This window comes from Poecilia mexicana, unplaced genomic scaffold (assembly GCF_051168715.1).
Source record: "Poecilia mexicana isolate PSO_F unplaced genomic scaffold, ASM5116871v1 scaffold_10, whole genome shotgun sequence".
In the NCBI taxonomy this organism is placed as follows: domain Eukaryota; kingdom Metazoa; phylum Chordata; class Actinopteri; order Cyprinodontiformes; family Poeciliidae; genus Poecilia; species Poecilia mexicana.
The window spans coordinates 2,394,977-2,407,920 of NW_028263379.1; the positions used below are offsets into that span (position 1 = coordinate 2,394,977).

Below are 12,944 nucleotides of genomic sequence, written 5' to 3' on the forward strand. Positions count from 1 at the left end.
CTGCAACATTAGGTTGAATTGTAGTATTTTTCACATGAATAGATAAACATAATTTAAAGTTTGAGTTCTTCACCAAAGTATATATCTATATTATTTAAGACAATTTATTTATTTTGTCATTTTTCAATCAGAGTTGATGCTTTTATTTTGAAAGGAACCAATCCTTAGTGTCACCTAGTTTGCTCTCCATGACAACCAGTTTGAGACACAGATACTCAGTGTGCAGAGGCTGGTTTAGTACCCAAGAAGATGGATTGATTCTCCACATCCACAGGTATACAATTACATCTACACTCTGCTTATTTGTAATCTATGTTTTACACTCTGTGTAAGTGAGGTGTTTTTTTTGGTGTTTGCAGTAAGGATGAAGCTGGCTCACAGAAAGAGTGATATGGAGCGTTTGGGTGTGTTTATGGAGATGAGCTACATCTCTGCAGGAGACAAGTATACTTCAGCAAACAGCCATGAGCATGACATAAACTTTACTAACCTGTAAAAATCTAGACAGCTCCTTTAAATGATCCCACAGCTGACAGCATGGAGGTAACAGACAACTACAGGAACCTGCTGGAAAAAGGAGTTCAATGAGAATCACTTCATAATAACATTAGACTGACTTTTTACAGGAACATAAAACTGGATGAAGAAAATTGCTAAAATACATTTAGTTATAGTCAAATATCTGGCAATTCCAAAACTACTGAATCCAACAAATAAATAGTGTTCTTTTCTTAGTGTTGGATTGACTGCAAAGTCATGCTTAGACATCATTCACTCAAGGTCACAATTTAACTAGCCAGGTAAAAATCAGACCCTTATTCTACACTATTTGCTTCATCCAGATGGTCTGGTTTCTCAGATGCTGACAAATGTTTGCTTCCTGGAGGTGTGGACTGTGATGAGGCTTTAATTTGTACCCACTTGCTAACCTTGCCCATGATGTGTGTAATGCACTAGTTTGACACTATGAAGTCTTTGACTGTGAAGAGACAAGTGCTGAAATGAATTCAATATTTGGAAGTGTGACCAACTCAGACTGAACGGCTTAGTTTACTTCCTCCGCTGCCACTACTAAAACTACAAGCAGCCTACAATTCTTAAGAATCATTGTCATCGTTCACAACTTATCCTTGTGTTTGCTAATTGGCCCATTTAGAAAAAACAATAATCTAAGTCAATGGGAGAAAGCCCAGACTGGAAGAGAGAATGTGTCTGCATGTGTCACTGAACAATGCAATCTTCATTTTCTTAAAGAAGTGGTTACTAGAAACCAAAGATCATCACCTAAAATAATAAACTCAAGGATTTAAGTAGGAGAAAATATAAATTTCAATTATCTGCTAACAGTTCAGGTTAAGGTTTTGGGAAGTAAGTTTGAAGTTGCCTCTGCCTGAACAGTTGTGTTGAATCCAGGAGGAATTCAACACAACCCAAGCTACATAGTGAAGGTCATTGAACTAAGAGGAAATGTGAGATTATGATGGCCCTTATGGGCCAGCAGCACTTTCAAATGAAATGAAAAATGTGATTTAAAGTGCATGTACGTGACGCTTCCATTTTTAATCCAAGTCCATTCAATGAGTCAGCATATCGAAGCCACCAGATGCAGGCGGGTGTCACTAAACAGCCGTGTGCTCTGCAAAGTGGCTTTTTCGACAAGTCCTTTAAAAGGATCTTGAGAAAGACGCGCTGAGTGAACCTCTGAGACTGGCAAAGCCTTCCTGCCCTGCAGCGGGACCAAGAAGCTGTGAGGCAGCACACACAAAGATATATTTACTAAGATCTTTAAATATGTCTGCTTAGTTGAAAAATATTCATGATTTACTATTACAATAATGTATCCAAGTGATCTCAGATGAAATTGTAACTGATGTTTGTTACATGATTTGTTTGTGCCTTCAGCTCTGGTTCTCGGAGTTCCTATGGCACCGTCTGGACCAATAGAAGCCACAAGTCCTCTGACAGTTCCCAAGAAAGCTCAGCACTCACCTGGCCACAGCATTCTCATCTCACCGCCCAAGAAAGGCAGTGGTTACAGGTTTATGGCAAGCAAAAGTAGTTCCTAAGCTCTGAGACAGCTTCCTTCTTCCCCTGAGGGTCAATGACACAGAAGCAGCATTTCTAGCGGCGTTGCCATTGACAATTTGCAGCAAATCACCAAACAGCTGCAAACTGGAATTATGAAAATAAATTCATCTTATGAAAACACAGCAATTTCTAAAAAAAAACAGGTTTTCTGAAAACAATTAATGCACTAGGATGAGGTGGATTTTCGGCTTTATCGAAATTAGTGAATTTTGCAAAACTTCAGTGGAAACACTTTTTTGATGCCACACAACATGTGATCAATGACCAGATGTTACTACTGGCTGAAAAGATGCAGAAGACGACAGGAAGTGGCAGGAGGATGATCCCGTAGACATAATAAAGAATAGCATAAAAATTATTTCGTAATCTCTATATATATATTTTACAAACATACAATAATACAAATTTAAACATAAATGATTGATGCCTAATACATACTTATAAAAACATTTACATATATGGTGCTGCACGTTTTTAATGACAAACTTATTGATGTGTGATTTTAATTGTGTTTCTCATTTAATGCAAACACTACAATTACAAAATTGTGCATTTTCGACATGAGCAGAATATGAACAAATTTTTGTTCACATTTATAACTGAATTTGAACAAAACACAGTCCATGCAGGGCTTGTTAGTAATATAAGTAAACTGTGACTCAGTCATGAAATAAATGACCTGATTTAAGGAGGTTTCTAATAAGAAGTACAAAATAAGAAATAAAATAACTCTTGATAAACTGTGCTTTTGATCAGTGGTTATCTGAAGGATTTTCAAAGTTTGCCTGTATTCTTCCTTTTCCCCAGTTATCCTAATGTCACTCTGTCCAAAATGGACCTGTACGTTTCTGACCCATACGACAGAGCCAAAGAAGCCCATAAGGTAACAAACATAGCTGATTATTTTAGTGTTTTCTTGATATTAACACTTTCAGTTTACATTATGCGAATTAACATGTGAAACATATATTCTTCTGATACAAAGGCACAATCATAATAAAGAAGCACAAGTTAAATACAGTAATAGAAATATTAGTAGCCGTTTAGAATATATCCAGTATTAGAGGTTTGTTGCATGAGAATTTTCTTTAACTATGTGCATGAATGCAGCTATGAACCAGGAGTCAGAGTTCCTGCCCCAGCTATGGTCCCTGTAGTTAAACTACAGCCTATTTGCTCCTTTAGTCACTAATGTGGTTGAGCCACAAAGAACAGCTGCCCAGATTCAACTTAGAAAACTAATCACATGATCATTATGTTTGTGGTTAAGAAATGTAGAGGGAAAGCCTAAACTTAAGAACACTGAGGTGGTGAGATAGTGGCGCCCCCAAGGGGGGGTGGGAGAGGCCACGGAAAAAAACAAACAAACAATAATATATACTGTAATGTAATATATATTAAATAATATATTGGCACTAACATGGGTATTGGCTAATGTTAGTTATTTTTTTACATATTGGTATCAGTCAGATAAAGAAAACTGGGCCATATGAACATTTATGGCACTCATATAAGAGAACTCACAAGAACCCTGCTGTCGGTCCAAATCATGATGGAGCCTGATGGGATTGTATACTAGCATCATGTCACCACTGTATGTGTTGACAGAACCTTGTGAGGTGAAGCCGTTTTCTGAGCAGAGCCTTCACCACATCCAACCTTCTGTCTTTCCTCATCCAGAAGGCATGACCTTGATGGCAGAAAGCACTTCTTGCTTTAAGTCCAAAAGCCAAATGAAGACATTCATTTTACTATTATGTGACCAGCAGGAAATATCTGTTGTAATTTTGATTGGAACAGCATGCTGATGGTGGGATGTGACAGCAGCTGTGTAAATCCTAAAGAAATACATAAAAGTTTGTGATTAGGACATGAATTAATATGCAAGGAGTGAATACAGTTTCCAGCTGGTTCTCATTTTTCTTTGAATTTTACATATGTTCAAATCTGTGTGTATACAGAGAGAGGGAGCAATCCATCATTCCAAACTAAGAGATGGGCCCTTCAGAATAAATCTTCACCCACAGGATTATTTCCAAGTCAATCCATATCGCAACCACAAGGCTCTCCCACCTGCTCAAAAGCCTCCCCAGCCCCAAAAGAACGTCTCCACAGTTCCCTTCATACCCCCCACCCCCAGCAAATGGGTGAATCATTGCTTGAATCAATGAAGAGAAACTGTGGATATCAGATATGATGTTTGTGGGCATTATACATTTATTAGTATGTGTGTTCATATGTCTTAGATTGGAGGAATGAAAGCTGGAACATTTGATGTATATCTGTCACATTCTGCTGATCCATACGTCATCCACCGCTCCAAACCAGTCAATCAACAGCCAGTGTTTCGTCCTGCTCCTGGTCCCAAGAGCACGCCAGTCAAAAACATCATCTCTGTTAATGTTGACAGGTTAGCTCCATAAATCTGCTTCAGTTTACATGGAGGGCATTTAGCTGACACCTTAGTGTACGTCTACTGGAAAGATTACAACATTTAGACTGCCTCCTGGAGGACTTCTGCATTAAATGTTCAGTTATTGAGAGAATAATTTTAACAGTGCTTTCATGTCATCGGACAATGTCGTACAAACAAAAGAAACTGAAACGTCAGGAATAAATTAATCAGTTCATAATAGCTTGATTCTAACATTTGGACTAAATTTGGAGAACAATATTCAATATTCCACAAGACCAAGTTTTTTTTAAATCCTGGGTGAAGTGATCCTATTCATTATAACTACAAGGCCGTGCAGAGACCAGGTGCTCAAAAAAAAAAAAAAAAAGGGTACATCTAACCGCATTCTAGGACAGAATATAAACAAAGCCACACAGCTTTCAGAGTTTAACAATGATAAATTACAAAATTTTTCTGCAGGTCTATTTTGTTATAGGAAAGTATTGCAATATTGAAACCCGCAATTTAGCAAGATATGTAAATCAGAGCTAGACCAGACATATTTTGTCTTTATAGAATTACACTATTAAAAATATAAACAAGGGCACAATGCAACCTTTTAGTGACTGTAATCTATAAAAAAGAGCTGCCTGTTTGCTACACTTGCAGTGGAGATGAAGATGGTCCATTCAGGAAAGCAGAGCTGCATCAAACTTTAACGTGGAACTGCAGAAAAAAAGAATAAAACAAAAGCAAAAATTTAATTGTTAATGCATGTCAACATGAGAAAAGCCTGCCGAGAGTTGCTAAAAAAACAAACCTTTTTTAAATTAAAATCACACATTTTTGTCTTATGAAGTGAAAAAATTATTTGCAAAACAAACTTATTTGCGCATGTCAGAAATCTTTTCTTGCTATTCTAAGTTTTGCTTGTGATTCTCGCATCACGTTGTGGGCAGGGCCTAAAATCACAACAAAAGATTTCTGATGAGTGCAAATAAAAGTTTGTTTGGCAAATAACGTTTTAAGTTCACGAGACAAAAATGAGTCATTTAATTTAAAAATAAGTTTTTTAAACAAAATGTTTTGTTTTTAAAAAAATAAATCATTACAATTCCAAAAGTTTTGATTACAATTTTACTTTTCCCCCTTCATTAATGACACACTTTAATTACATACATTATATCCATCATGGTAATTCAGGGTGAGTTATTTTTAATTCTAAATGAATATCCTTGTTGGACTTTTATTTAAGTGCTATTCTAATTCAAGATACATTTACCTAACACCAGAATAAATGCAATGTACATTATGCAGCAGCAAAGGAAATTACAAGACATATATCCATTATGGAGTTGATAGGTTTTGGACGGGCGATGTGCCCCTATTGCATAAGCGATACTGAAGAATGACTGCTATCATCAATTAATGATACAGGGAAGAAGCTTTTTAGTTATGCAACTTTGCTAGCAAAGTCGATAGCCAGTAGCTAGCTAATAGCACAACAACAACAGCCTAATGTCTGTATGATAAAAACACTGAATCGATAGATAAGAACAGTTTTTCCTCACCTGGCTGTCTCCTCCCACTCAGTAGTTCTTCAGAGAAAGGCAGACGCAGAAGCCTGTGTTGTATTTCATTACCTCTCTGCTTAAACTGCGACTCCGTGCTGAAGCACGTGGTTTTCCGTTATCTGACAAGTAGCAAGTCTACTCCACTTTATTCACCAAAATCTTTTCTTTTTTTTAATTCACCAAGAACTGTTCTGTAATCTGGAATGTTCTCTATGTTGAGCTCTAGTTAGCCGCCTTATCTCACTGTGTGAGAGGCAAATGCGTCGTGCGTCACGGGCATAAGCTGGTCATAAGGTGACCAGCTTATGTGGTACAAAAAAAAAAATAATTTTAGTACATGTTATGTGTCAGAAGAGGGCTTAGAAAATACCAAAAAAAAAAAAAGATTTGGCCAAAAGGGCACTTGGGAGCAAGGTGCAAAAGGGGGAGGTGCTCAAGCACCTGAATAACTACAGACATAATTAGGGTTCCAAGGCGGCAGACGTGCACAAAGGGGCCATTCAAACTAAATTATACGCTAAAAAAATCTTCACATCCACGAATACACCGAGGGCCTCCGTTCTTACGGCTGACAGCTGTTATCACCACCCTCTTTCCTTATCGAAAGGTTTGCAATAAAATGACAAGTTGGGTTTACATCCTTGTAACAAACTGAGCAGCTGACCATGCAGCACCCCATGACTATTTTTTACAGCAAAATCAACTTAAGAAAATAAATTTTAGGCCACCAGTCTGTTTAACAGGCTTTACTGGAGTTGGCACATAAATAGACCGTTTTGTTGGAGTCCGCCGTTTTCTGAAGAGCAAGACGTCACATGCAGTGGTGGAGAAAGTACTCAAAAAAATTAAGTAAAAGTACAAATACACAGATAAAAATGTACTCAAGTAAAAGTAAAACTACCACATTAACATTTGTACTTAAGTAAAAAAAAGTACTGGCTTTTAACAATAAAGTATTAAAAGTAAAAGTACTTGCTGGATACATTACCTAATCCCTAATACAATATCATTAAGTGAACCAATCGTATTTAATTTTAATACATTAGAAATGTGCCATTTTAATGAACAATGCCACAGGTAAAGCATGTTTTTATTATGTTTACTCTCTGTAACATAATTTAGACTTAGATATGTGATTCTATGCATCATAATTTAAGGGATGGAAACATCTTGTCTCCTGTCCCAACATAGTATGAACTTCACTTTTTTTTTGCCACTAGTGGCATTTATTTTTAAAGAAATCCAACAAAAAGGGGATGGAAAGAAGGTGGGTGGAGGAGAACATGCAACCAAGGAGCCAGTAGCAGAGTTGTAGTCAAGACCACCTACCCAAAAAAAAATTAAGTTTTACCTATCAAAATTGCTTCTCAAATTGATCTGAAAGATCCACATTCCCATAAAACACCTAGATATTAAATACTTAGAGCTGAAATAAATTTAATCAGCAAAGATCCATCCAGAAGAATCGGATCGTTCCTGAATGTCATATTGCAGACTTTGGTCACAGCGTTGTCCCATATATGCGACACCTCAGTCAACACCTCCACACAATAATTCAGCGCATGAGTGACAACTTTTTTCATTGCAGATGCAACATATGCGTCTCTGTACAGCTAGCTTTGATAGCATCACAGCCACAGATCTTACCTTTTTTAAGCTTTCGTTCGAAGTGACGCTAAAAGTTGGACGAAGTCCCCACCGTCTGTGAAAGCGAAGCGCTGCTTATTTTACATGTCGCCATATCTTATGGTTTATGCAGCGCTATTATATTACTGACGATTAGACAGACATCTTCTCCCGCTCAGAGGAAACCACTGCACATTTCTTGGAGCTCCGTGTGCGAGTAAAGGGGGAGGCGATGGGTGACAGACACATGTCATGTTATTGCTTGGATTTTACGGCGCCACCTTAAGACTCTGAACTTCACATTTTAACGGACAAAAAGCGCAACGCGACTTGGATGTAACGAGTAACGCGACACTTTTGTAGAAATGTAGTGAAGTAGAAAGTACAGATACACAGTAAAAAAAAATTCCGTAAAAAAACTGGAAAATGTCCTGGTAATTTTCTGCCAGTACATTTTCTGTTTTTTTACGGAATTTCCGGCAGAATTTTTTCCGTAATTTAACAGATTTTTCCCCATAATTTAACAGTTTATATATGTTAAATTTTAAACATAGAAAACTGTTAAATTACGGAAAAAAATCTGTTAAATTATGGAAAAAATTTTGCCGGAAATTCCGTAAAAAAACAGAAAATGTACTGGCAGAAAATTACCAGGACATTTTCCAGTTTTTTTACGGAAAAAATGTGAACTAAAATACTGTTAAATTACAGGAAATTTTTGAGGGAAATTCTGTAAAAAAAACTGAAAATATCCTGCAAAAAGTTACCAGGTCATTTTCTGTTTTTTTTCTTCCAGAATTTCCATCAAAATATTTTCCATAATTTAACAGTTTATGTCAAATTTACCAATATTTTGTCAACCCAAAACTGAAATTCTGTCTTTTTACTCTGTCTTGATATATTCACAAACTTTTTTTAAAAACCTTGGACATTTCCAAATACTTTTGTCTTCCAAGCCATTGAAGTCTGTATTTTATAACATATGTTAATTATAGAGTCAAATATATTAAAGTTAATGTATTTAATATATTCTTAACATAACTTTGAAACAAAACTAATTTCTAAGTCCACAGGAAATGTATTTGTAAAACACAAAACACTGAGTTTGAAAGTAGCTCATGCAAAATGATATAAAAATGAAACCATTCTACAATTTGCAGACTTTATTTTGCAATTTAAGACCATAAATTGACGTCATCTAGTCTTTATAACCAACCTTGGCTATTATACATTAAGAGCTAAACACATTCTTGCTAATGTTTATCTTCTGTACATCACAACTAATTTATTGTATTTAACTATACAAACTTTCAACTTATAAATTAAATGTAAAGCAGTCTTGACTCTAGTCTTTGAAATCAAATAAACAATTTTGTTAATTAACATGGAACATATAAAAATTGCTTTGGATCATGAAAATCATAGTTGTAAACAGGACCAACATACTTCAAAATATTTTTTTTATGAAATACAGGTATAAATATTCAGTTAAAAATCAAATACATAAACACAGCCTAATGCCAACGACAGTGGAAGACACTGGATTCATGAGTGTGTGCTCTCATTACCTCTAGTCGCTGTGAACATAACAAAACAGTCCATTTTATGTTTATGTTCTGCAAAAAAAGGTTAATCCAACTCTTAGGTCCAGTTACCAAGAGCTTGAAATGTTCTGACCAGTTCTTGTGCTTCGCAAAGGTTCCTGGTGCACCAGGTTTGATGAGATCAATCACATTTAAACTTCATAAGGCTCAAATTTTCCATGGATTCCCAGTCATTCAGTTCATTAAGGGAATTGAGCCATCTGGTTGGATTGCAAAGCTGCTTCTTCACCTTCGTCGGCGACGTGTCAGTCGACCTCGTTCAGGGTTTGAGCCCAGAAAAACTCTAAAAAAAAAAAAAGAGAATGGATATTCAAGTTTAACACAGAAACTTACTTTTTCTAAATTACATTACAGCAGCACATCACCTTGCTCATCAGCGTCTCACCAATTGCTAATAGCTCTTTCACAAACATTGAGTAATTTTGATGAATTCTGACATAAAAAAATTTACACTAGGAGTGTGTCAATTGCAGATTTCTGGCCAATCTTTAAAAATCTGACTTGTCAATTCTGATTTTGGCCGATAGTGATTGTCTTGTCTGAATATTGCTAAACGCAGCAAAACGTCAGTGGGGTGACTATTGATAACTGCAAACATGGAGACATGACCTGGTGGGCCAGTCTATCAGTCAAATGTCTCTAACAGGAGAGAAAAGCGGTTGATTTTTAGATCTTTGCTGAGGTAGATAAGATCAGTGGATGAAATCACCTTCACATGTATTGGGGGGTCACCAATCTTCAAAATTAAGGATTTGGGGAAGATTTATTGGTGCACCCCTAACATACACAAGTACACAAATATTTTCTTGAGAAAATAAAAACATACACTAATTTTTACATATTTGTTAAAATAAAGTCACCATGTCATGATTTTATGTTATGTATAATTTGTGAAAATAAACTCCTCCACTCTCCCTGAGCTACTATTTCCATCTGAAGAAATTCACCACTCCCAACCAAAAACAACCAATCAGAAACAGAAGGAGAGTCTTAGCGCTGTCAATCAATTTACCATTACAGGAAAACCATTTATCCACTGTCATCGGTGTCCATGATAACTAATCTCAACATTCATGACAGGTTCCGTTAGCTGTAGCGTAGCCAAACGCAAGAGATCGGGGAGAAGTGGGATGAGCAGCACCACAAGAGTTTGTGATTGACACGCTAACACCTGCCTCCTGGTTCTGACTGTTTGAATCCAGTTAGCACTGGCTAACAGAAGAGCTACATGTTTTTTCCACACATTATCTCTCATGCAATATCAGGACACAGTAACAGCTTCAACAAATATGTAAAAAAAACTGTATCATAAGTTACATAGTGCTGCGTTAGACATTATTAGAAAGATACAACAAAACATTATGTCTATATTATTGTAGAAAAGACCACACATTTCTTAATTTAAACTAAAGGTTTAACAGGTTGAGTAAAACAAAAACAAATGTACACACCTATTATAAAGATGCATAGTTGCTTGCCAGGAAAAGTTCAGGAGTGTCTGGACACAGCTGTTGTAGAGAAAACAAAATAACTATACAAGGAGAAAAAATATAAACACCAAAACATGCAAGTCTTCCAATGATTAAATCAATCATTTGTTTTTTTTAACAATTAAATGAAATCATTTGTTCTGACAACAAATTTAGAACAGTACTAGTTATATAGTTTTTAAGCTAAGCTACAATAACCGATAATGAGTTTGCAAGCAGGCATTTTTTTTTTTTTTTTGCAAAAGTCACTTATTTACTCTCAGTGATGTTTATTCCTATTTCAGAAACAGGAAAATTAACTATCTGTATGTACGATCCACTGACTTACAATTTATATGAGGCAAGAAGCTTCTGACCCACTGTAACAGTTTATCAACCTAACCTAATCTCAACATGCCTGATTAGAGCACCGAACATGCAACAAATTTAACGCTAACTGAAACACGAGCCGTCCCCACCCCAGTCTTAAGGTCGTCCCCTCGAACGGTTTCCCTCCGCCCCCATTACGTTCGTCCGTCCGTCCCCTGGTCTAACGGCTGCTCCCGCTCCCCCCGGTCCCAGTTTACGTTCGTTCGTCGTTCGACCACACTCCCCCCCTCACCCCTCTACTCCCCACCACCTCTAACTACCCCCTACTCCAGGCGACATTTCCCATATTCTAAAACCCCAAACTTGACATCGAAAGTATATTTACCGAAGTTAAATGGCAACCTGCTTTTATGTTAACAACCGGGACATCAAATCATGTTTAGCAAATAAAACAACTGCAGCTTGACATTTTTTAAAAAGCAGGATTGAGACACAAGTAGCATGACGCCATGAACGGTTAGCTTTCACGGGCCCAGTTCAGTTTGACTTGAAAAAAATGGTCGGTACTTTGAGTTCGGTAAAATAAATAAATAGTAATACAGCAGTCACCGTGTTTTACTTGTATAATACACAAGCAAACGCAGCATTGTAAAAAAAAAAAAAAAAAAAAAAAAAAAGGTATAAATTATCGTGAGACTCCTGGCACACCAGGAGTCTCACGAAGTCAACTACAAATATTTCAAAAATATTATTCATAGAAAAGAAAGTGTTCTTATTTATTTTACTTTACCAGGGAGGTGGCAGAAAGGCAACTCCAACTCTTAATCCAACCGAAGTCCAAAAGATATATGTTGCAGGGTCCGGCTCGGGAGCTTGAAATGTCGTCTGACCAGTTTTCGCGCTTCGCGAAGGTTCTTGTTCCCATGATGCAATGCGTAAAATTGAAAATACAGTAGAAATACCTGTAAAACTAAAAAACGGAAAACTTCCTTCAAATTTCTACGGTACATTTACCAGTTTTTTTACAGTTTTTTTTTACAGTGTACTTACTGTAAAATGTAGTGGAGTAAAAGTAGAAAGTATCCATTATTAAATCTACTTAATAGATTTAACAACGAAAATTGTACTTAAGTACAGTAACGAAGTACTTGTACTTCGTTACTTCCCACCACTGGTCACATGTGTGGCGACACTAGATGGAACTCAGATTTTGTGGAACTTTAGTTTTAATAGATTGCTCAACACCACCCTGGGAATTTCACCCAGAGAATATTACCTTTTGTTTAAGGCACACAGGTTCGGTTATGCGAAGGATTGAAACAGCTGAGACAGTTTAAAGTTTACAAAAACCATTTATTAAATTCTTTTTAAAAACCAATTTAAGAATAAAAAAACAAAGTCAAAGTAGAAGAGCTGCAGTAGCTGAGGTTACCGGCCGGAGGGGGCGCTATGGGGACGACATCCACCAAACCAAAAAAAAAAAAAAAAGCCTTTAACACCAGACGCAGTGAGACAACCCAAACTCAAGAATCCCAGCAAGCAGAAGAGGAAGACACCGTCACCGGACCTCAGCAACTGCAAACAAACAAAAACAGTTAACCAATATAACAATCTTAAACCTAGTAAAAGAAAACTATCAGCCCGACTAAAGAACAAAAAGGGCTGTAAACAAAATAAGTAACGAAATAGAAATTAATTAATAGACAATACAAGTTGAAACATCAGGGCCAGGCGTGGCCCTCTTGCCACGCCACAGCAGGAGGCGTGGCGTGGGGTGTGGCATCGGGCTCGCCGATGCCACACCCCAAACACCGCTTCAGTGAAGGCGGATGACGCCGCCGCAGTCCAACTTTAAAAC

General features: G+C 36.9%; 1 protein-coding gene and 1 long non-coding RNA gene across 2 annotated transcripts; one reads left to right on the plus strand and one right to left on the minus strand.

The window, feature by feature from the left end:
* Positions 1 to 364: 364 nt before the first annotated feature.
* Positions 365 to 5,180, plus strand: cfap96 (cilia and flagella associated protein 96). The gene is given in 9 exon segments (XM_088009212.1): positions 365 to 464; positions 1,569 to 1,673; positions 1,676 to 1,705; positions 1,708 to 1,747; positions 1,903 to 1,929; positions 1,931 to 2,038; positions 2,896 to 2,971; positions 4,050 to 4,235; positions 4,335 to 5,180. Coding segments are annotated over 9 exon segments (849 nt in total). The 3' UTR covers positions 4,512 to 5,180.
* Positions 5,181 to 8,828: 3,648 nt separating this feature from the next.
* LOC106912088 (uncharacterized) lies at positions 8,829 to 12,128 on the minus strand. The gene is made up of 3 exons (XR_015764413.1): positions 11,877 to 12,128; positions 10,739 to 10,795; positions 8,829 to 9,570 (listed from the first exon to the last, which is right to left on the minus strand). It is a non-coding gene; the product is annotated as an uncharacterized LOC106912088 (long non-coding RNA).
* Positions 12,129 to 12,944: the final 816 nt, after the last annotated feature.